Consider the following 26654-nt stretch of genomic DNA (forward strand, 5'->3'; position numbering starts at 1 on the left):
CATGCTAGGAGATTGCAGTAATGAGGGAATAGGTTAAAAAGGTTAAAATGTAAATCAACAAAAGAACATGTCAGACACATGAACTATTTGAAATATCATTATGTCAAATGGCATCATGTTTGCTCATAAGATACAGCCTCCTTAAACTTTACGAAAGGTATGAGACTTAAGATATCTACTGGCATTGTTTTCTGTGAAACTTGAACTGTCGTGTGGCGTGTCATATTCATAAATCTGTCACTGATATGAAGTGGTGCAGCTGAGAATCATACATTAAAACTGTCGAAGAGAACACAGAAATTATTTGAGACAAGTGGAATTAATTAAGAATTGACTATCATTTGTGTGAGTTCATTGGAATATGAACCTTCAAAAGGCTAAACTGTGTGAACATTGGAACTCATCCAGATTAGGGCTAAGATGATCGTAACTCCTATACTTTAACATAGACTTACGACAGTCGTAGCACTAAGATGATCATAACTCCCATACTAGAACATAGATTTATGGCAGTCGTAGCACTAAGATGATCATAACTCCTATACTTTAACATAGACTTACGACAATCGTAGCACTACGATCGCTTTGTGGAAATTATTGATGAGGATTCTAGTGACATTGCTGTTAGGCCAGGCTTTTTTTATTTTTAGGATTACGGATTTTTCAGCCCAAAGTCCAGGGTTGGAGGAGGGAAAAACCCCCGAAAAAGCCAGAAGCATTTTTTTTTAATGCAGAATGCCTCTGGCATACTTATTCTGTGCTCAAAACGTGCTCGTGCCATTTGTGACGATAAAGCCCCTTGTAACACTAAAAATTCTACCACTTACAATACGGACAATTGTCAAGGGAGGCTATTCATGTTCGGCTTCGAGATCAACAAAGATTGATTATGTTTCTCTTTACTAGCTTACCATGGTAAATTCATATGTTTTTTATTAAAAGGTGATGATACCAAATAAAATAACTGACCATGTGGCTATCGGCGGGGAAAAAATTGATTTTTCTTTTTAGATTTTCTCAAAAATTAGAGTCGGTGGGCCCATGAGCCTTAACAATGTTCCATCCCCCAAGTGGGGACCAGTTGTACAAGGCGCCACTATTCAGTCAAGAGCTGGATTACTCAGGCCACTATTCACTGTCCAGAACTGGGTTCCTGAGACCACTATTCACTGTCCAGTGCTGGATTCCTCAGACCACTATTCACTGTCCAGAGCTGGCCACTATTCACAGTCCAGAGCTTGCTTCCTCAGGCCACTATTTACTGTCCAGAGCTGGGTTCCTCAGGCCACTATTCACTGTCCAGAGCTGGGTTCCTCAGACCACTATTCACTGTCCAGAGCTGGCCACTATTCACTGTCCAGAGCTGGGTTCCTCAGACCACTATTCACTGTCCAGAGCTGGGTTCCTCAGGCCACTATTTACTGTCCAGAGCTGGGTTCCTCAGGCCACTATTCACTGTCCAGAGCTGGGTTCCTCAGGCCACAATTCACTGTCCAGAGCTTGCTTCCTCAGGCCACTATTCACTGTCCAGAGCTGTCCACTATTCACTGTCCAGAGCTTGCTTCCTCAGGCCACTATTCACTGTCCAGAGCTGTCCACTATTCACTGTCCAGAGCTTGCTTCCTCAGACCACTATTCACTGTCCAGAGCTTGCTTCCTCAGGCCACTATTCACTGTCCAGAGCTGGGTTCCTCAGGCCACTATTCACTGTCCAGAGCTGTCCACTATTCACTGTCCAGAGCTGGGTTCCTCAGGCCACTATTCACTGTCCAGAGCTGTCCACTATTCACTGTCCAGAGCTGGCCACTATTTACTGTCCAGAGCTGGGTTCCTCAGGCCACTATTCACTGTCCAGAGCTTGCTTCCTCAGACCACTATTCACTGTCCAGAGCTGGCCACTATTCACTGTCCAGAGCTGGCCACTATTCACTGTCCAGAGCTGGGTTCCTCAGGCCACTTTTTACTGTCCAGAGCTGGGTTCCTCAGGCCACTATTCACTGTCCAGAGCTGGGTTCCTCAGACCGCTATTCACTGTCCACAGCTGGGTTCCTCAGGCCACTATTCACTGTCCAGAGATAACCCCCAGACTCACTCACTCACATGGAACCCATCTTCAGGATGGTGAAGCAAGGCAATTACCTATGACCGAGCTCCCAGGGCCCTCTTCCACTAAGCAATCATAGTGCTAAGATGATCATACTTATGACAGTCATAGTGCTACACCTACCCGTGAAGATCAGGGGTAAAATAGGTGTTCAGCAACCCATGCTTGCCATAACAGGTGACTATGCTTGTCGAAAGAGGTGACTTATGGGATCGGATGTTCAGGCTCGCTGACTAGGTTGATGCATGTCATTGATCCCAATTGTGTGGATTGATGTTCATGATGTCCATCAGTGGATAGTCTGGTCCAGACTAGATTATTTACATACCACCGGCATACCACTGTCTGGATTATTGCTGAGTGTGGCGATAAACAACAAACAAACAAACAAACAAACAAACAAACAAACAGTGCGATACAATCGCTTGATAGAACAGGACCCAGACATTTAGGTCAGTTCCTGTCCCCTAAATAAAGTCAAACATTAGGTCAAAAGGATGACCAGTCTTACAGGTTATTTGTCTTTTTTGGTAGATGTTTGATGTCACCAATGGCCACTAACTTTTGAAAACCCAACATAAAATTTCAATTCAATATAGTTGAGCATTGCACCTCGGAGCAAATACATTGTGATGTTGTTTAAGAAGTAACATTGCAGTCCGAGTTTTCATGACATATGATACAAGCACATTTTGAAATGATTGCAGGCATCAGACATTTCAACTCAATTTGAAGGGAATCTGAACCACTCCACACACTTCAGAGAAAGACCCAGACAGGTATCCTGTTGCCCTCTGGGTATTTTTGTTTAGACATAGTAAGAATGTGAATCCTAACTGTTAGACTGATCATAAAATAATAGTTAGTTTCTTGTTACACTTGCTTTAAGCACTGTCGTTACAGAGGTTTCCATGACACTATCCATTTCTAACACATTTGTAGGCTTCATAGGCCTCATTCTCACACATGCAAAACTTCATTACCGGTAGTCAAAGGTTTGTCACAATTTCGGTAATGGTTGTTTGGAAACAGAAGTTTACTGACTGTCTCGTCGATATATTGTTTTGATGGTGTTGATCTCATGTGAAACATCCTTTGCCATAATGACTTTATGTTGTGCTGTGAGTCATATCCAGTTGTCGAGATCGGGAAAGTGGATATAATATATAATTGTAATTTATTTGGAGCTTCTATGTTTTTTATATCAGGCTAGATTGATGTGATTTTGGTCAATATGCCCAAAGGATGTGATAAAATAATATGATTTTGTCACATTTGACTTTAAAGCTATTTTCCTTAAAATGTCTTGAAAAGAAAGTTATTTACAAAATAAAAAGTAAACTGTTTAAAAATCATATTTTTGATAAGCATACAGGATTTTCATTCATTTTATCTCCCGGCATATGAAGCGGGGATCAGATTTGTTTACTGTTTGACACTTTGCTCAGCGATATTTCAGTTGTATCAGTAGCCTGTAAATAATCAAGTCTGGACCAGACAATCAACACAGTCGGGTACGATGCCCTGCAGTCAACCAAGTCACCGAGCCTGACCAACTGATCCGTTTGGTCTCCTCTTACGATCGGTCGGCACAGGTTTCAGAGGACCAATTTTAATCAAATGGTCACAATGGCTGCTTTGTATGTCCTGTACATTACCAGGTCTCAGCTTTGGCCTGGCTGTGTGGTCATGAGAGCAAGGACTGTCATTACCCTGCCTGGCACTTGGCTAGTTGGGGCTAAAACGAGGACTGGTCGGCTTGGAGTCAGCATACTGTGTCTGAGTGGGGTATTCATGTTGAACTCTGTCACACACACACACACACACACACACACACACACACACACACACACACACACACACACACACACACACACACACACACACACACACACACACACACACACACAGAGAGCACAATTCATGTTGGTTTTCAATTTTCTGATAAATTTGTTTATTTTTAAACATGGGGTATAGGTGGGCAAATTGTCTATAGTTTTGCAATTTGATGTGCAGAGTTTCATCCCCTTTTGTGGGAGGATCTGATGACATTGATGTCATTTTACAAAAACAAGATAATATCTCATAGTCTCAATGAACAAATATAGAACTTGAACAAAATTTAGCATGACTATTGTTTGAAAGAACTTAAGGGTTGCCGTTGGGCTGTTACTTAGTGTAAATTGATGATGTGAAACCAGAATATTGTTCATTTGTCCTTATGAATGTGACACTAATTACAATAAATCTCTTTTTGTATTGACACTTTTGTGATAAATTAGACTGACCATTATGTTCATGAGGTGTAGAGATTCTCTCTTCCGCTGTAATGTGCTGTATATATTATTTTAAGATAGCCTGCTTCAGATTTCATTTTTATTAATACCAGATATATAATGTCCTTTTTGTTATAATATATAACTCTCAGAAATCTAGCAAGACAGACCCTGTCAAGTTTTCAGCCTGAAACCAATGACAGCAATCACAATATATATGGATTCTTCCTAGAATTTCATTGCTTCTTCAGTTTTGATTAAAAAGACGATACAGTTTTATGTAAGAAATATGAAGATTGTAGAGTATCACATTATAAAACTTGATAAGGATAACTAGAAAAAATGGGTGATAGTAAAGGAACGTTTGATGTGTTTCATATTTGAATATGAATTTAATGTTCTGGTAAATGTCAGTTTCCCTCAAATAAATATTGTCAGTTAATGAATATTCTTCTTTCTTACAAAAGACAGAATGTTTCTTTGTAAGGTTTGAAAATGTTCTCAAAATTTCAAATGAAATCAATCAACTCTATTCAGTACTAGGCCTTGGGCCCATGTACGAAAGTGTTGTTTACAAATAATATTTCTATACGAGTGAGTGGCAAACTAAGATTTATCATTTGTCAGATATGTGACACTCTGTAGTATGAGGAACTCACAGCTAATGCATCCTTGATATAGTTTCTGTAATTAACCCCAATACATGGATTTAATACCAGATTTAATAATTTGTATTAAATAGTCTCTGTTAGCATGGAGGGATATCCTTGAGATATTTATGATTGAGTGAGTGAGTTGGGTTGAACGCCGCTTTTAACAGTATTCCAGTCATATCACGGCGTGTCAGCTTAATGTGGGAGGAAAGCTCGAAGTGATGCAGGTCTCAGACGTTTACCACTTTGGTGAAACCCACGAGCACGGGTATGGTGCTGACAAACCTAGAAACATAATCGGGGCGAACCGGGATTCGAACCCACAATCATAGGTTTCTGGCGTGCCTAAGGGACGCAATTCTGCACAGCGAATCGCGGCGCCTTAGACGACTGGGCCACCGTGCCCCCAGATATTTAGGACGTAACTCTGCATACTCAGTACACTATATAATAATGATACTCATTTTCATCAGCAGTGTAGTGACAGATGTTACATATTTTTAGGTGACAGGGTTAACCTTACCTTTGACCCGCATTCAAATTAAGTGGATTCTTAACAAAGTAATTCTATGTCTTGTTTGTTTGGATATGAGATTAACTACATAAGTTTCCATTGCCTTTGATTGTTTCAGACTTCTATACATATCCAACAATGAGCCTTTTTAGATGTGTGAAACTCAAGTTGTTCGCCAAGCTAGTTCTAAATTACATAAACATTTTATGGCATTGTTTAGGATATAATGTTTGACGTTTCTAATAACTTAAACTTGTATGCAGAGCTCCAGATAAGCTGCGTATCTGCGTGAAATACGCATCAGATATGCAGAAATACACAGTAAAATATAATCCAAGCGTATCAAATACGCAACGAACATTACAGATACGCTACAAAAATAAAACTTGTGCGTATCATCAAAATATTGTGAAGTAACCCTGCGTATTCGATAAGCAAATCAGCAACTTATTTTGAAATTATAAAGGGGCATTCCGTCAACCTTGCCAAACTCCACGATGACAGTTACATCATGATCATTTGGCATCACACTTTCTTGTGGAAGTATCGTGGTATTTTTGAGTCCTATAAAGCTCTTGAACCCACACGACAGCAGTTTGCAGGGAATAGATGAATAGTGTTTTTAAATATTTAACTTAAATACCCACATGTGTAAAAACTAGTGGGTAACAGAAATTTGAATATGCAGGTAGAATTACTGATACCCAATGATTTTAAAATGCATGGGTAAAATACCCACAACACCAAAAGCTTATCTGGAGCTCTGCGTATGTAATAACTTTGCAATAAGGATCATTGTAAATATGATAAAATTGTCTTGCGTGAAACTCAAGTTGCTTGCCAAGCTAGTTCTAAATTACATAAACATTTTATAGCATTGTTTAGGATATCTATCATTTGACGTTTCTAATAACTTAAACTCGTATATGATAACTTTGCATAAAGGATCATTGTAAATATAAAGTTCTATTGGATATAAAAAAAACATATCCCGATATAGATAATAGCCTATGATTACTCAGATGACTACTCTAATGGGTTGAGCACACTGTAATTGCATACCAAAGTTCATGTGGAAGTCATTAACAAGATTTAGAACTGAAACACAATATTTTCTCCCTCTACTTAATATTGCTGTATTTAAAAAAAAATCAAAAGAGGTTTCTCCTTCATTAATTTCTTGACATTTAATAAACTTGTAATCCAAGTGACCGCTATCCATGGATTTATGTAAGCGCACCACCCAAAGCCCAGTTAGGGAGTATAATGGGTTAAGCTTGCGGGCTAGCAGGCATGTAATCGGTGAAGCCAGTAAGGTAGACAGACACTCACTGGGATGTACACCTCTCTCAATGTCGGGGAAATCCAAACCTCAGGCTGGTTCCCATTACTACAAGTTTAGTTAGCACATCCAAGGTAGATAAGATATATACATTGAAGCATCGACCTTCTGAGGTGGGGTGTCGGATTTCCACCATCTATTTCTGCCAACCTGGTGGAGCAAGCCAGAGTGCTGTTTGAAAGGGATACATGCAATGGGTGCTACCTGATAGCGAGATGAAACCCTGCCAAGTCTAGATTTGGTTCTACCTGACCCCCCTCTTTCTCTCCCCACTAAGCTCCCACCCCCCTCTTTACTCAGAGTTGTACATCCCTGATATTTGTCTCGAGTGAAGGTGCTTCTCATTTTTCTTGATGGTTGCAGTGATGGTCACTATTGATGGTTGCAGTGATGGTCACCATTGAGGGTTGCAGTGATGGTCACTATTGATGGTTTCAGTGATAGCAACTATTGATGGTTGCAGTGATGGTCACAAATGGAGGTTGTAGTGATGGTCACTATTGAGGGTTGCAGTGATGGTCACTATTGATGGTTGCGGTGATGGTCACTATTGAGGGTTGCAGTGAGGGTCACTATTGAGGGTTGCAGTGATGGTCACCATTGAGGGTTGCAGTGATGGTCACTATTGATGGTTGCAGTAATGGTCACTATTGATGGTTGCAGTGATGGCCACTATTGAGGGTTGCAGTGATGGTCACTATTGATGGTTGCAGTGATGGTCACTATTGATGGTTGAAGTGATGGTCACTATTGATGGTTGCAGTGATGGTCACTATTGATGGTGGCAGTGATGGTTACTATTGAGGGTTGCAGTGATGGTCACTATGGAGGGTTGCAGTGATGGCCACTATTGATGGTTGCAGTGATGGCCACTATTGATGGTTGCAGTGATGGTCACTATTGATGGTTGCAGTGATGGCCACTATTGATGGTTGCAGTGATGGTCACTATTGATGGTTGCAGTGATGGTCACTATTGAGGGTTGCAGTGATGGTCACTATTGATGGTTCCAGGGATGGCCACTATTGATGGTTGCAGCGATGGTCACTATTGATGGTTGCAGTGATGGTCACTATTGATGGTTGCAGTGATGGCCACTATTGATGGTTGCAGTGATGGCCACTATTGATGATTGCAGTGATGGCCACTATTGATGGTTGCAGTGAGGGTTACTATTGAGGGTTGTAGTGATGGTCACTATTGATGGTTGCAGTGATGGCCACTATTGATGGTTGCAGTGAGGGTTACTATTGAGGGTTGCAGTGATGGTCACTATTGATGTTTGTGGTGTTTTTCTATATTGTTCTTGGTGTCCACCTTCCAATGTGCTCTCCTTTAAACCAGCTCCCACCCAGTCTTGCTCTATTACCTCCCCTTCATTGCTTCCCGTTTCCAGCATCACCATCAGCAGCCTGGCTCACTCTATCACTTCAGAGTGTTTAAAGGTGTGAGGTGAACTCATTAAAATTCTTAAATTGTGCATATCATTTTGAGGTATTGTGCCTGCACAATAATTTAGATATATGTTTTGACAAGTATGTTGGATTCAACACAAAATACCCAATCTCATTTTAAAATTGTTGTGTCAGATGTTAAACAAACAAACAAACAAACAAACACTGGTGCACTGGTTTCCCTGTGTTTGTCAGTGATATTTATCAGCTGCTTCTTCAGTCTCTTTACACTGCCATCTATTTTTATGCAGAAACAGGTTCAATGTTTATCTATTCTTAAAATCAATCTATTCATATTGAATACCTGTGCAGGGAGTGCCCTTTCTGAGATCATCAAAAAAAAAAGATAAAGGTAATCTGATGTTGCACCTTTAAGACCCAGTCATCCCCTCCCCTGCGTTCCCCAACCTGTTTTCCTCCTCTGCATCCCCCATACCTATATCTACAGGTATCACTTACATGCTTATCTACCTCCTCAACATTTCAGGATGATGGAACCAGACCATATCTATTACCAGCTTTAAGCATTGTTTAGTTCTGAACTTCATGAAAGTCCAGCCTATCCTGTGTCACTGTGACTTGTGAAAAGGGTCTGTCTTTGATTCCTTAATTCCCTCTCTGTGCCCTGGACAGTGTGTAACACACATCCATCTGTCTGCTGCACATACATATCCATTTCAGTCAGAACACTTACTGAAGGCACTTGGTAACCCCAGGAACAAAACCGTCATTACATCTGCATCACATCTCTAAATAGAGCCAGTGCCTCTTTATCAGGGAAATTCTGAGGTCCATTTGATTCAGTGCATAAGCTCCACCTTAAGCATTGAGTATTTGCCATTTGAACAGGCCTCCACATTGTATATGTATGCAGGGAATGCCTCTGCGTCCATCTTGGTCTATTTAACTTTCCATGCTTCCTGGATGGACCTCGTCAAGGTTTTGCTCCTATATCCTGTCACCATTGTCCTAACAGCTAGACACCATGCCAATCCTAAACAAGATGTACACCCTACACCCAACACCATCCTGTCTGCATGCTACCCCTCCATCACAAACCCCATCCTACACTCACCACCATCCTGTCTGTACACATACCCCTCCATCACAAACCCCATCCTACACTCACCACCATCTTGTCCATACAGCTACCCTTCTATCATCTTATAACCTGCCACCGCCTCCGCATTCTAGTGGTAGAACATCCACCCAGAGAGCGGAAAGTCTGGGGTTCGATCCCCGGCTGCATCATACCGAAAGACGTTAAAAGATGGTACTTGTTGTTACCCTATCTGGCCCTCAGCATTAAGGGCTAAAACAAGCACTGGTTGGCTCGGAGTCAGTATACTGTGTCTGAGTGGGGTATTCATGTTAAACTGGGGCATGGTATCTTAGTGGGCTAGCACTATAAATCAGCATCAGTCTGGACTAGTACAATCAGCCACACACACACACGTGCATGCATGTTGCTATATAAGTGCAATAATCTTGGACGCGACATTAACCCCATTCCACCTCACCTCACCTATAGCCTGCCACCATCATATTCCCTCCTGGAAGCACATCCCTGCACTATAAAGTATACATTTCAGTGTTTTAAAGATTTCCAGATGATTTTGTGCCATCAGCACTACAGGAAGTGCTTAAGCTGCTGCTAAGAAAAATTCTGCTCACTTGAAATGGAGATGTGAATTTGAGACATTTAAAAAATGTGCTACGCATGTTCTAACATTTCAAAGAGAAAATGTTATCAGGGTAATAGTCTCCTACTCCTAATCCTCTGCTCCTCTTTGTGTGTGTGTGGAACTCTGCCTGGGTGTTTCAGAAGCTGTGACTTCATACTGTAAACATGAAGATAGAAATTCTCTGGATGATAGTCCAGATGACATTCTGAACACTTTCTACACACTTGATCTCTGTTTCTATCTGTCGTTATATCGTTATATTGGGTATAATTATTTATTGATGTAAAAGTGAGAAAAGTAATCTTTTAGCATTCAGGTGAAATATTATGTTGAAAATGTCAAATTTCTCATCCTACACCCACCACCATCTTGTCTATACAACTACCCCCCATCACAACCCCCATCCTACACCAACCACCATCTTGTCTGTGCACCTACCCCTCTGATCAATACCCCATCCTACACCCACCTCCATCTTGTCTGTCCACCTACCCCCACATCAACACCCCATCCTACACCCACCTCCATCTTGTCTGTCCACCTACCCCCACATCAACACCCCATCCTACACCCACCTCCATCTTGTCTGTGCACCTACCCCCACATCAACACCCCATCCTACACCCTCCACCATCTTGTCTGTGCACCTACCCCCACATCAACACCCCATCCTACACCCACCTCCATCTTGTCTGTGCACCTACCCCCACATCAACACCCCATCCTACACCCTCCACCATCTTGTCTGTGCACCTACCCCACATCAATACCCCATCCTACACCCTCCACCATCTTGTCAGTGCACCTACCCCACATCAACACCCTATCCTACACCCTCCACCATCTTGTCAGTGCACCTACCCCCACATCAACACCCCATCCTACACCCTCCACCATCTTGTCAGTGCACCTACCCCCACATCAATACCCCATCCTACACCCACCACCATCTTGTCTGTGCACCTACCCCGACATCAATACCCCATCCTACACCCTCCACCATCTTGTCAGTGCACCTACCCCGACATCAACACCCCATCCTACACCCACCACCATCTTGTCTGTGCACCTACCCCCACATCAATACCCCATCCTACACCCACCACCATCTTGTCTGTGCACCTACCCCGACATCAATACCCCATCCTACACCCTCCACCATCTTGTCAGTGCACCTACCCCGACATCAACACCCCATCCTACACCCACCACCATCTTGTCAGTGCACCCACCCCCACATCAACACCCCATCCTACACCCACCACCATCTTGTTTGTGCACCCACCCCCACATCAACACCCCATCCTACACCCACCTTCATCTTGTCAGTGCACCTACCCCACATCAACACCCTATCCTACACCCACCTCCATCTTGTCTGTGCACCTACCCCCACATCAACACCCCATCCTACACCCTCCACCATCTTGTCTGTGCACCTACCCCACATCAATACCCCATCCTACACCCTCCACCATCTTGTCAGTGCACCTACCCCACATCAACACCCTATCCTACACCCTCCACCATCTTGTCAGTGCACCTACCCCCACATCAACACCCCATCCTACACCCTCCACCATCTTGTCAGTGCACCTACCCCCACATCAATACCCCATCCTACACCCACCACCATCTTGTCTGTGCACCTACCCCGACATCAATACCCCATCCTACACCCTCCACCATCTTGTCAGTGCACCTACCCCGACATCAACACCCCATCCTACACCCACCACCATCTTGTCTGTGCACCTACCCCCACATCAATACCCCATCCTACACCCACCACCATCTTGTCTGTGCACCTACCCCGACATCAATACCCCATCCTACACCCTCCACCATCTTGTCAGTGCACCTACCCCGACATCAACACCCCATCCTACACCCACCACCATCTTGTCAGTGCACCCACCCCCACATCAACACCCCATCCTACACCCACCACCATCTTGTTTGTGCACCCACCCCCACATCAACACCCCATCCTACACCCACCTTCATCTTGTCAGTGCACCTACCCCACATCAACACCCTATCCTACACCCTCCACCATCTTGTCTGTGCACCTACCCCCACATCAATACCCCATCCTACACCCTCCATCATCTTGTCTGTGCACCCACCCCCACATCACCACCCCATCCTACACCCACAACCATCTTGTCAGTGCACCTACTCCGACATCAATACCCCATCCTACACCCTCCACCAACTTGTTTGTACAGCCACCTGTCCATCAACTTACTCCATCCTACACCCACCTTCATCTTGTCAGTGCACTTACCCCACATCAACACCCCATCCTACACCCTCCACCATCTTGTCTGTGCACCTACCTCTCCATCTATATTAATTTAAGAACTATTTAAGAAAACAATCAATATATAATAATAGTTTTGGGAGTCCAAACTTGCATTAAACTTGCGCAAAGTCATATTTCCAAGTTGGGAAGTTGAATACCAAAATATGGCATTTATAACTTCTTGATGTGTGAGCTCATTGGCATATATAAGGGCAATCCGATACAGGCGACATTAAAATAAATTATATAAGGGTTATACAATACAGGCGACTGGTTAAAATAAATTGATAAGAAAAAAATCATGACATTAAATCTAATAATTGTACACATCATAACTATGATGCAGTGCAATGACTACCAAGAACTAAGCTGTTTAACAAGCCTCTAGTACAGGGCATGACAGTTCTTCACCAGGTATGAAACAAGATATCACTGTATGGAATTTACATGCCTAAAAAACAGGTTTGTCATAACCAGTGGCATGTGTCAATGGATATGTGTTCAGTGGTTTACAGTTTTAGAGAAATTGACAAACATTAAGTAGTTGAACAAAGTTTCAAATACAATTTTAAATACCATCAATTACATGTTTCACTTTAATGATGAACTCGAGAACAAAATGGGTCAGGGAAGAGGAATAGTTATTCATTTAATGCCTCAATATCTTCTATTTATTGTTTCAATCTCATTAAAATCAGACCTTAATTCTTGCTACCGCTCAACAAAGGTCTGAAGACATCCCATTAGGGGTCACGTCAGAACGACCTTTCATCCGACCAATCAGAGCGTAGCCTACCAGATCATGAAAGTGACAGTCGGAATGTGATTTCTAATCATACAGCCTCGAAAACATTAACACGGGATATTCCGAACGATAGTTACTGGTTTAACGACTGAATCCATACAATCTAGACCATCTATAAGCCATTCCAGAATGTTCTTTTGTTCAGGTTTCAAATTTGTAATCGAGAATTTGTCAAAATATGTTTCGAAGTGTAGTGGTCAATTTGAAATTAGTGCTGTAAAGCACGAGAAAGCTGCCTTCTGATTGGTCATTCCATTGGTCGGTCAAATTTCGAGCAAGGTCGGTCTGACGTGACCCGTAATGGGATGTCCTCAGATCTTTGTTTAGCAGTAACGAGAACTAAGATCTGATTTTAATGAGATTGTTTATTGTTTGTAATGTAGAACTTAACCAAGGAACATAGGGAATGCCATACATGTGTGATATACCTTAACAGATCAAATGAGTGAGTGAGTGAGTGAGTATGGTTTTACGCCGCTTTTAGCAATATTCCAGCAATATCACGGCGGGGGACACCAGAAATGGGCTTCACACATTGTACCCATGTCGGGAATCGAACCCGGGTCTTCGGCGTGACGAGCGAACGCTTTAACCACTAGGCTACCCGACCGCCCAGATCAAATGAGAGTTTGGTGAGGTTATAGCTTGGGTGACACAGGAGTTAGTATGAGATAGCAGTTGGGGTGAGATTGGAATCGTTTGAGTCAAGAATGAGTGAGTGAGTTGGGTTTAACGCCTCTTTTAACAGTATTATTGTTATATAGTGGCGTGTCAGCTTAATGTGGGGGAAAGCCCGAAGTGATGCAGGTGTCAGATGTTCACCACTTCGGTGAAACCCATGAGCACGGGTATGGTGCTGACAAACTAAGAAACATAATCGGGGTGAACCGGGATTCGAACCCACAATCATAGGTTTCTGGTGTGCCCAAGGGATGCAACTCTGCACAGGGAATCGCGGAGCCTAAGTTACCCCCTTTGAGTCAAGAATTAAGGTGAGATAGAAATGAGGTTGAAAAAATAGTAGTTAGGGTGAGATATGAATTGAGAGAGGAGTTAGGGTGAGTTAAGAATTGAGGTGGATACAGGTGTGGAAGAGGTATGAGTTGGGTGATATATGAGTTGGCATGAGATAGGAATTTGAGTGAGATAGGTGTTGGGGTGAGATAGGAGTTGGGAAGAGATATGAGTTGGGTGATATATGAGTTGGCATGAGTTAGGAGTTGGGAAGAGGTCAGAGAAAGGGTGAGAAAGAGTTTAGGATATACAAGCCTTCCCTATATAGTTGAGGTTGAAATAAGTGTTCGATAAGAGCTGAGGTGAGATAGGACTTGGGTTAGGGTGAGATAGCAGTTAGGGTGAGTTAAGAGTTGAGGTGAAAGAGGAATTGGGGTGAGTTGAGGTGATATCAGTATAACGGAGGGGTAGGATATGGGTAGGGGAAGAGGTTAGGATATAAAAGCCTTCCCTGGATAGTTGAGGTAACCCAATGTGATGGGAACATCTTGAACAGAACACAACATGTGCTGATTGCATGCAACATATAATGTAACAGCCAGAAATAGCACCATGCATGTGTGATATACGATAACAGTTCCGAGGGTCAGCAATATGGCTCAACATTCCTGGCATGTTTGGTGATCATCGCTTTTGTAGATTATTCAGCAAAATTAAAGTGGGGTGTGGAGGTGAAGGGAGTTTGCTTGCTCCGGGAAAGGTAGAGGGGTTGGGTAACACTTCCGCTGTCACATTAAGGCTTCCTTGCTGGTGTAGGCTGCCTCCCACGCACTTTGACTGTACTTTCATCCAGCTGTGGGCTAGGTGCTGCAAAGGGGCACCTGATACACCTGGGGCAGGGGGTAGAAGGTGGGGCCTTGCTTCCTCCAACTGAACTGAGGAGTAGGAATAGTACACATTGTGATGAGGGTAGGGTAAGATATGTTTGTTGTGGTAGGGAATAGGGTGAGATAGAGGTTCAGGTGAGATGTGAGTATGGTTTTACGTCGCTTTTAGCAATGTTCCAGCAATATCAGGGCGGGGGACACCAGACATGGGCTTCACACATTGTACACATATGGGAATCAAACCCGGGTCTTCAGCATGATGAGCAAACGCTTAACCACTAGGCTTCCCCACTGCCCCTGATGTGAATTAAGGTAGGGGATAGGGTGAGATAGAAGTTTAGGTGAGATGAGAGTGTGGGATTTGAGTCAAGGTAGGGAATAGGGTGAGATAGAATTTCAGTCGAGATAATAGATTGAGAAGTGAGTTAAGGTAGAGGATGGTGTGAGATGTGAGTTAAGGTAGGGGATAGTTTGAGATAGAAGTTCTGGTGAGATGTGAGTTAGGGTGAGATAAGAAAGTCAGGTGAGGTTAATAATTAAGTTGAAATTTGAGTTGAGTTCATATAGGATCAGGGTAAAGCAGATGAGTTAGGATGAGGTCAGGTCTAGGCTGGGGTCAGATAGTGGTTGAAATAGAATAGGATAGGATTGAAATAGGAAATGCAGATAGGACTTAGGTTGAGATAGGATTCTGAAATTGTTGTTCTGCGGAGACCACTGTGAATGCACAAACTTAACACCGCCGTCTGTCTCAGGACTATGCAGAGACCACTATGAATGCAAGAACTTAACACCACTGTCTGTTTCAGGACTATGCAGAGACCACTATGAATGCACAAACTTAACACTGCTGTCTGTTTCAGGACTATGCAGAGACCACTATGAATGCACAAACTTAACACCGCTGTCTGTTTCAGGACTATGCAGAGACCACTATGAATGCACAAACTTAACACCGCTGTCTGTTTCAGGACTATGCAGAGACCACTATGAATGCACAAACTTAACATCGCTGTCTGTTTCAGGACTATGCAGAGACCACTGTGAATGCACAAACTTAACACCGCTGTCTGTTTCAGGACTATGCAGAGACCACTATGAATGCACAAACTTAACACCGCTGTCTGTTTCAGGACTATGCAGAGACCACTATGAATGAGCTGCTAGGCTGGTACGGCTACGACAAGGTCAGCAGTAGTGAAACAGAACAGCTTAACCTGGGGCGCTATCGGCCCGAAGACAGCATGGACGATGGTGACGTGTGTGACGGTGACAGCCTGGACGGCAGCGAAAGTGGTCTGATGACACCAGAGGAGGGAGAGAGTGGGCGCCTCAGTGAGTAGAACATACAGACATGTCTCACCGTGATTTTGAGCTTGGTTTTATACAAGATACATACCTTATAACTTGATACCAATACAACTACCATTAACGATTGTTCTGATTGTCAGAAACTGTTAACAGATTCATTTTTATTTCTCAACCACACCAGGCTGCAGTAAACAACTGACCACACAACAGATTAACTGGCTGCATCACATGCTTTACAGGAAAATTAGAACAAGTATCATGACAATGTTAGTTTACTCGTCATTTTTTTATATTGCCCTCAGCAGTGGATGTGTCCTTGGACAAGTACATAAACACTTCAACATTACTATAGTTCGTTATCATAATCACCTCACCTAATGTTTATCCTGTTACAATTAATCATAATCACGTCTTAAAGTCTTAACCTTTTTCTTAGATCTAGACTGCACATCAAAATTGTCTGTTTGCATATCAGTATCAGTATGACCAGCTGACGTCACGTTATCACATTTGTCAACTTCCGTCACCACGGGCACTGTGTCCCATTTCACAGTGTTTGAATGGTAAAAGGAAGACAGTTATGACTGGTTCTTTTTGGACGTCTTTAAAATGCTCTACAATTTATATAATCCTCTGTCTGATGTCAAACTATCAAGAAATGGCCACAAGGTCATAAACTGTCATCACATGGAGACCGCCATTTTGTTCTGTAGCTGATGGAAACCTGAGTAGTTTCAGTTTTATTCTTTTATCCTCAAGAGTAAACTGAGTGATTTGTTTGGTGATTTCTCGGAATTTAATTGTATGTAAATTAATGATGAAGAGGAATTTGATTGGTTAACATGTACTATATAGCAAGGACTGGTAGTGTAGTGTACATGAACAGGATGTACACATGAACTGTTCAACATTATGCGAAATGAAAGTACTCTTATTTTAGCTTGTTTGGATCTGGGGTAAATGGTATAAGTTAAAACAAGTGATATGTATCTGCCTGTTTGTGGAATAATTTACCATCTGCACCAAATCCAGTCTTGTCGATGGGAAATCGCACCCTGCTCTCCCAGTGGGGATTACATGGCAGCACACGTACCCTTTGTGTGTTGTCAGAGCTAACTAAATGATCATAGTGTATGATCTACCTTGTCATGTACTGCTCATGCTATCAACCCCTTGTTTACCTGGCCATGGCTCCAGGCAGTAGGATAGCTGGAATACTGCTGACACAGTCATAAAACAGCACTCCATCTGATGATAGAATCTTTTCATTGATTTATCTCATTGCATGAAGAAAATGCATTTTACATTACCATTTTCCCTGACACTGAATTTGAATGATTTCATATTAATCATCAAATCAAATGATCAAAACACCAGTGAAGCTCAAAATGATTTTTCTTATATAAAAATGTAATTTAGATGATAGACACTTTTCTAGTCATTATTTACATGCAGTAGAACAGCAGCTAACTTTTGTGTATCACTTGTGAAATAATTTGATGGTTTCAAGAAATATGAGCACACGACAACAGGAAAAACAGTGGTTTCTGGAAGAATTTTTATCGAAATTAGTCGACTGTCTTGAGTTATGCAGTGAGCAAGCTGTCCACGATATATGCCATATTTACACGCACAAGAAAGTCTGAGTCTCCAATCAGAGGGAAGAGTGTCCTCAGCTCCACAGCTTGTGATCAGCCAAGAACGGTTCAATAAAACCTGCTGCCATGTTTTGTCTCCTGCGCCTGGACACCTGATCAGCTATTTAGCTATGGGGTAGTTTCTAGCATATAAATATCACCATCTTGAGATAATGTCAGATCATGTTCTGAAAATGCACTGGATAAAATTACTTAAGAAATTAATATTTTTACATCATGGTCATTACTGGACCTTTCAAAGATAGACAATGTGATCAATGTCGTTTTGTTGCAGAAGCCTAATGGGGTTTGAAAATGAGGTTGATTTTATAACAGCAACTTGATAACAAAGTTAACCAGGAAAACAAGGACAGTGATATGTAGTTTTTGTGAAGACTCCTGTTTGAGTTGGTCCCTGAGACTGATGCTGCATATGCATGTGACATGGAATACCATCTTTGGCCTCGGGGAGCTACATAAACAGCTAAGTCGGGCCACCCTTGTCTCATTAGTTTATAGATCTACTGACCCCAAATTTCACAAATGAGGAATAAAATAATAGATTTGTGAACATTTTCTTTACCCTTCAGACAAACTTCAAAGCAGGTCAATATGGGACATAACTCTTTGTGTTGTTATTCTCTATCATCATTTTTTCTATATTTCATTGACATATCATATCAGATCATATTTAAATACAAATTTTTAGCTTGTATATTTTTTAAAATTTTGAACATTGACTCAAATAATAAATCAAATAATTGAAAGTGTCTTTTTAGTCAGTTGAAAACAAAATATCTAAATTGAACCAAAATTTAATGGTATAGAAAAATGGACCATTTGAATCAGTGTTTCCGAATGATAAGAAAAATGCTATTTCATGACATTATAACATTTTGTGGACAATTTTTGTCTAGTTTTTGTTTACGATGATTGTCCAAATTTATAATATTTCTGTATATGTACCAGAGGACATGGGTGGCCCAGTAGATTGAGGTGTTGCCAATCGCTGTTTCCCGTTGGTCAAATCATGGGTTCAAATGCAAGCCTGTCCTCAATTATTAACTCTGGTCTATTGGCACCCTTACCCTGCTCATGGTGGTACATGCATATGAGCTGTCTCTCATTTGGCTCCCATCCCACAATACACTGACACTGAAATAAACACAATTCACTCTCTTAATGATCTCTGGGCAATGTGGGCCTGATATGTAACACATACCCTAGTTATCTCCCCTTGCCATGCCTTGATTGCAGCTGTGATTGTGGTATTTACCATTCTTAAGAAAAGTGAGTTATAACCGTTGTTGCTTGTTGCAGTATTCCAGCAATATGGTAGGGGCGCCAGAAATGGGCTTCGCTATCCTTTAGAAATCACATTGTTGAATGATGCCTTCAATTTGTCATCTTGTGTCTAATTTGGTGAAGTGAGATAATCCAGTCAACCATCTTTTTAAAGCGTTTCAATTACTTCAACAGCTGAAATTGTCAGAAAGACTTTGTGACATGGTCCCCTCCAAATTTAAGAAATTTAAAAAAGTGATTATTTTGTCATTTTTGTGTTAAACCTATTAATTTTGTGTTTCATGAGAAAAATAACTTTTTGTAGGAGCTGGCTGTAGGCATGTGTCTTCTACTTCTACAGAGACACAAAACACAGATTTTTAGTCCAAATAACTGGTTGAAAACTTAAAACCTATTATTTATAAGATAGGGTTGCTAACCAGTTATTAGTGATGATTATATTGTTTGTGTTTGTTTGTACACTTTATCCTCTTTTTAATATACACAAAAAGCAAGGAAACTCTAACACTTTCCTAACTCTTTTAGAAATATTCCATTATCATGGAAGGGTCACCAGAAATGCGCTTCACACGTTGTACCCATGTTAAGAATCGAACTCAAGCCTGGCATGACGTGGGAAGGCTTCAACCATAAGGTTACCAGATGCCCCCCAACTGAGTTAGGACATATATAGTCTAATTGTCATTATGGTGAAACAAAACATTGAATGGCACATTCCACAAAGAAGTCACGCTCCTATAACTGTTATACTTCATCACATACTGATAAAACCAACCTCCTAAAACAATTGATGAACCCACCAAAAGAATGGTCAAGTCTTGTTGCCAGGACTGTATTCCACTGAGGCCATGAGGAATTCTCTTCTAGTCCATCAATGCAGTATCAACACTAAGTGTACGCTGCCAGCCACCTCATGATAAACATAAATGTTTATATGCTGTAAATGAAATAACATGTAATACCTCTATGTATAATGTACATCGTGTATATCTACCTTTCATGTCTATAATTAAATACATGTCCATATGTAGATAGTTTGTACCCTACCCTACGAGGGTGTTCTGTACAATAAAAATTCTTCTTCTTCTTCATACTAAGGAGAGTCATAGTGTTTGTGGAACGATGTACCCTGAGGTCACATTAAAATACTGTAGATCTTGAATTTAAGACGAGTGTGAACTAAATGAGAAAAATGCGAGTGGTATTTCTTCGCATTGATCAAACTTTATGCGTTTATGTCTCCAAAATGAGTATCAACAATAAGACGCCCTCACTGAAGACTTTGGATAGCAGAAATACCAACTTGAATATTAACACAAATACGGTTTATTGAGCAGCAGTTGTAACAAGTATGTAACAATGTCATTCAAAGAATAGGAATGGAGGATTAAGGTGAGGATATGTATCATTCCACTGGGGATTGAGGTAAGGGGAGTCACATTGATATTGAGTCACATTTGTGGCTACCGGGTAGGTGTCAGCGGTCGTAGTAATTTGGAGATGCATTAATTTCAAGATTTATAGTAATATAGAATTTGTAATCTCTAAGTCACACACTGTCTTCATTGTGGAACAAGACAAGAGTTGGGTTCACACTAATATACATGCAGAGAATACAGAAAGGTCTAGTCTCACTGTCAAAGTGTAGTAAATAAATTCTTTGTAAAAAAAAAGAAATTCTTTGTAATTTCCAGTAATTTGATTGGCTAACAAGGAAAATATCTTTATGTTCATAACTCGATGAATTGAAAAGAAAAATAGGCCCTGCCCACTGAACTACTTTCAGCAGTCTAAATATAGATTAATAATGGGAGGGGGGGACCCTATGGGGGAATTCTGCTTCTGGGTATTTCCGTTATTAGAATGAAATTCATTTACAAATCCTTAAAGTATTTTGGGGGGATATTTTACTAAAAGATATTTGAATACACTGTCAGAACTTCCATACATGTGTATATATGACAGATGCTTTGATGCTAAATGCAAGGCCCAGCCTAGATCACACAAACTGTGGTCCAAGAGAGCGAGTCTGCAAGTTTCATCCTATGTCCTAGCCAAAGGAATGTAAAGTTCCGATTTGAAAAAAATAAAATTTTATGGTTTTTTTTATTATCAAACCTGTCTCTATATAGAAAAAAAAAGAGGGTGTTTGAAAATGTGAAAAAAATAAATTGATTATTTAAATCTGAACTTTATATTCTTGTGATTTAGTGCAACTAGGTAAGCTTTGAGATGTATGCATGTGATAGTTACTTACATGTTGCCTTGCTGCTTTCTGCAACACCTCCTGGTAAGTGGGGGGCTTACAACTGGTGTGAGTATGTATTCTCCTCAAGGAGTTGAGAACAACATTATCTATGTCCCCATATGGTCTTCAGTCACGCTAGGATGGTTTCTTCTTTCATGTTATGAATTTCATCACTTTCTGCAGACTGAGTTGGATATATGGCAGGGAGGTCGATCTATGCCCCGAGGACTTGAAGAGTCTCTAGATTAATGAAATAGGAATAAGCTCTTTTGATTTGTAGGATGATGCTTCAAAATTGATTCTTTTAGCGTCAGGTTCAAAAGCTGAATAAAACCCAGATGAGTTTGTTGATAGTGTGATGAGTAGATCAGTTATGTGGACAGAATAATTCAGAAAGAGAAATATCTTTCCCCGAAAGTTAATCAAATATATTCCATCAGAGATTAATTTGAAACATAGGTGATGTGTGTGGATGCCACAAATAAGACACTGAGGTAACAAAATGGTCGAAACAGATATAGCTTGTATAAGAAGATGCTGCAGCATATGTGATTAATTCTTTAAAACATAAGTTGGAATTAAAACAAATGAGATAAAAACATCACCTTCTTCAATAATATCAGAATCAATATTTATGAATAGTGCAAAATAAGCAGGAGAAGTCTGGAAAAACTTTGGCAAATGATGAATGTTTTTGTGTCAGAATGAAGCTCACATCCATCAGAGGCCCTGTAAGAAATGTCTAGCGGGGAGCTATGCTAAGAATCAATGGACAACCCTTCTAAACCATATCGGTGGTATTATTTTCTGACATGCATCTGTACCATTGATTACCGACAGGAAGTTATGAAATGGAGAATTGTATTATGGGAGGGGGCTCAGATGTGCGGCGTAATCTGCACTGCACATCAGGTTGTGCGCGTATCGCGCAGGTCTGTGCGGACCACATCTGATATCCTTCCTCTGAAATTCCCTTCTCCCTAGCCAGATCGGAGCTAGATCATATTGCCAGCGTCTTTGGCATGATTCATAGTTCACGTCAGACCAGATTAATGTGTGATGTTTTCATTACATGTATGATTTTAACTGTCTGTCATACGATACCCCGTGACACAAGAACAATGACCAATTTCTCGGCTGTTGGCAGATCATCTTTCCCTTGTATCTCCATAACCTATAAATTCAGAGAAAGTTGTTTATTCTGTAAGGTGTAGTGGTCTGAAAGAAAAGCTTAGTCTTGCTTTGAAATACAACCTTTGGGAGGAAACTCCCGAGACAACACGAGGAGAAAATATGCCGTTCGTTTTTCTTTCACTTTTGAGTGATCCACAGTGGATCGAATACATGTTTTCTGCTGTGTGATAAATTCTTGAGTCCAAGGAGAAATTACATTTGTTAGTCTGTCTCCTGCTTGGAGATATTAATGTAAAAATTTGATATCCGGCCTAAAATTTCAGGTTCTGCATGTAAAGCGATACTTTAGGGAAGACATCTGGTATTTATCACTGTCTCAACTTGATATTAAAACTGTTTGTTCCTAATTCAATTATCAATAGATAATCACTTCAGGTTTTCTTTATAACTGTGACTGATAAACACAACTGGATTATTAATTCACAGAAATATTGGTGTTTGAATAGTCTATTTTCAAATCACAGGGATTTACTATTCATGATAAATGAATTATTCAAAGTGGTGCTTAAATCATGTAGAATACTATTTGGACAGATTTTGATGCCTATTTGGATTTGATGCTCTATCAGTTTATCAAACTTTGTGCCAGAGATAGAAGAGTATCATTTACATGAAAGATACAAGAATATAATGTTAGCTAGCTGTTGCATATTTTCATAGAGAATGGCAAAGTAACATAATATGGGCTCTATAAGAGACAGATAATGGACATTTCAACTTGATGCAGATGTGGATAAAAATGTGATTGTAAACACCTAACAGAGTCTGAAATGTTTGAGGGGTTTCTAGTTGAAATACTATTTTGAGTTTATTGTAAGACTGTATCACTTTGCAATAAGTATTGTGATAGTTTTCCCTCATGCAGATATCCAGGCTTTGTTGAACATGGACTCAAGTCTAACATGTCCGCCATTCTTAGATTCAGTATGCAGCAGTTGTTAGGCTCAGTAAAGGAGGGAGGAAGCTAGCTCTCTTCACAGTTATAATCAGTACCTTCTATCTCCAAACAAGGTGTATCTTGTATGAAAAACAAATGGTATGAGAGGTGTTAACAACAGGTAGTTTTCATGATTTTTTTCAAACTACTGATGGTTAAGTATGGCATCAGTGTTGACTATTGATAGTTTCCCTATTTTGGCATGTACATATGTTCCTGTAATTTTTCAGGTGAACAATTGACTTGCCTTTGCATTTGTTTGTGATGGGTGCCATTTGTGGGACAGGATATGCTCACCTTTCCGTGAACACCTGGCGTATCACTATTTGATAGTGATTCATAAACACATGTGCATGATATAGTCAGAATTGTACGGTCGACTAGAGATTTCTATTGATTATGGAAAGGGTTTGTGCCAGGATTGTTAGTCATTGCATTAAATCCAATTCGCTCACACATTAAAATATATGAGTGAGTGAGTGAGTTGTGTTTAACACCGCTTTTAACAGTATTCCGGTTATATCACGGCATGTCAGCTTAATGTGGGAGGAAAGCCCGAAGTGATGCAGGTCTCAGACGTTTACCACTTCGTGAAACCCACGAGCATGGGTATGGTGCTGACAAACCTAGAAACATAATCGGGGCGAATCAGGATTCGAACTCACAATCATAGGTTTCTGGCTGGCCCAAGGGACACAACTCTGCACAACGAATTGCGGCGCCTTAGACGACTGGGCCAACCATGCCCCCCTTAATATATATGTAGTATTTGTTTAACAATTAGAGAGTAACCAATACTAATAACCTACTGGATTATCTGTTGTGAGTGAAAACATTATGTAAGCCTTGAGATTTCGGCACTTATTCATGAGGAATGGATATTTCTAGTTTCGAGGAGGTTAAAATGGCAGATCCAGGATTTTAAAAAGGGAATTGTCTGAGGGTGTCGTCCAAAATAAGGGGAGGTGTGAACTCCCTGTACCCCCCTCTGGATCTGTTCTGATTGTCATTTAGGAGAGAAGAATGTATGAAATGTCAACCCTAAACAAAATTTTCACTGAAGTCAACCAATTGTTCTGTTGATGTAATGTTATCAGTTTGTAATGTCATGAACAATGGATGACATCATATTGTATTGTTCTCAACATAAACCATAACTGCATTATCAGTCAGAGTATGAAAAGACATTTCATTTGATATATAACATGTTACAATTGTGAGTAAGATTAAAATTTTCACTAATTTTTACATTGCTGGGAAAGTGATTTGGCAGCCATATTGGATTTTAGTGCACGACAATGTTGAATGAATGTTGAATCAATGCCATGCTTATACAGTGAAATAATTATTGGTTGGATTTGAAAGTTGGGATGATGTTGACGTTTAGATGATTAATCAACATCAGATATCAATGATGAAACAATGTCTTGCTTCAACGTAGAAATGACATTGATTTCTGGTTGGATTTGAAAGTGTGATGATGTTGAAATGTCAACGTTAAGTCAACATTGGATACCAGTGATGAAACAATGTCTTGCTTCAACGCAGAAATGACATTGATTTCTGGTTGGATTTGAAAGTGTGATGATGTTGAAATGTCAACGTTAAGTCAACATTGGATACCAGTGATGAAACAATGTCTTGCTTCAATGAAGAAATGACATTAATTTCTGGTTGGATTTGAAAGTGCGATGATGTTGAAATGTCAACGTTAAGTCAACATTGGATATCAATGTTGAAACAATGTCTTACTTCAACGCAGAAATGACATTGATTTCTGTTTGGATTTGAAAGTTGAAATCAACGTTGAATCACCGTCAGATATCAATGAAGAATTTTGGTTGTGTATGGTTTAAATGTACAAACTATTACTAGATGGCACTGACTGAGATCCCTGTTACTTCTCGTGTCGGTGACATGCCATTTTCTCTACATTGGAGACCCGTTCATGCATGGTTTAATCTGGGTGAAATGCTGCATTTTAAGCGAGTCCGATGTCACTAGTGGTCTGTCAGATACCCGAAGGGTTATCTCTGTCCACTATGCGGAGTTACCAGCCCTTAGTAGTTTCAATTTTCGCAAAATGACGAGATCTCATCATTCTCCATACCGGTAAGGCCAACCTGTTAGGAGTATCTCCAGACAAAACACAAGGCCAGCGATTGTCAGAACAAATGACAATGTTTTTAGCACTGCTTGAAAAGAAATTACAACCTATGAGTACGCCTCAACATGGAAGGATTCAATGTAAAACGTCAAACCAAAGTGTCCCTCAATTAAATAAGTGCAATCCATGCCACAGTCATATTAAGGGGAAAAAGATCTGTGAGCTACATCTTTGGCACATCGATGAATTGGCACAATTGAGTCTTTTGTCACATCACTCGATGGGTCTCCTGATGTCAGGTATCTGATGTCAGTTCGGAACACACTGATCTGCATGAAGGCTGCATTATCTCCGTTGATTCTTTAGACAAATGCTCGCCTTGTCCTGTGGACCAACTAAAGAGAGAAAGAAAAAGCCTCATAAACAGATAAAGATCACCATTGTTGAGGCAAGAAACACATTATGCTGATCACCTCACACCCATCAAACTTTATTTCAATTTTTTCTTTGGGCAGAACATGCTGCATTGTAGCGTTGCAGTGTCATTGCAATATGAATGTTATAAGACAGTAGAGTGAGTGAGTATGGTTTTACGCTGCTTTTAGCAATATTCCAGCAATATCACTGCGGGGGATAGGTCTTCTGCGTGATGAGCGAACGCTTTAACCACTAGGCTACCCGACCTCCCCAAAAAGACAGTAGATGATGATAGGTTCAGAAAACTATAAATAGAAACAAAATCTTTGCTAAGTACATAAATATCTAAAGTATCTCAATTAACAATGACTTCATACAAAAATGTTATGTTTTAGAACATGTGTACATGGTTGACATTTTTCAATGTTGAAATTAACTGACATTTTCATAGACTTGAAATGTTAAACTAAGTGCACTGCACTTACAACCATCATGATGAGTTAACCGAAGTTAAAG

At 40.7% G+C, this 26654-nt stretch overlaps 1 protein-coding gene across 2 annotated transcripts in view; it reads left to right on the forward strand.

Annotated features, from left to right (window-relative positions):
- Positions 1-26654, forward strand: part of LOC124126178 (sine oculis-binding protein homolog) — a 99123-nt gene that overhangs the window by 28749 nt on the left and 43720 nt on the right. For both annotated transcript variants that reach the window (XM_046489553.2, XM_046489561.2), the window contains exon 2: positions 16116-16317. In XM_046489553.2, coding sequence (XP_046345509.1) covers positions 16116-16317 — 202 coding nt within the window. The remainder of the gene's footprint in view (positions 1-16115; positions 16318-26654) is intronic.

Source organism: Haliotis rufescens, unplaced genomic scaffold, assembly GCF_023055435.1.
Source record: "Haliotis rufescens isolate VD_foot unplaced genomic scaffold, xgHalRufe1.0.p SCAF_5, whole genome shotgun sequence".
NCBI classification, from domain to species: Eukaryota; Metazoa; Mollusca; class Gastropoda; order Lepetellida; family Haliotidae; genus Haliotis; species Haliotis rufescens.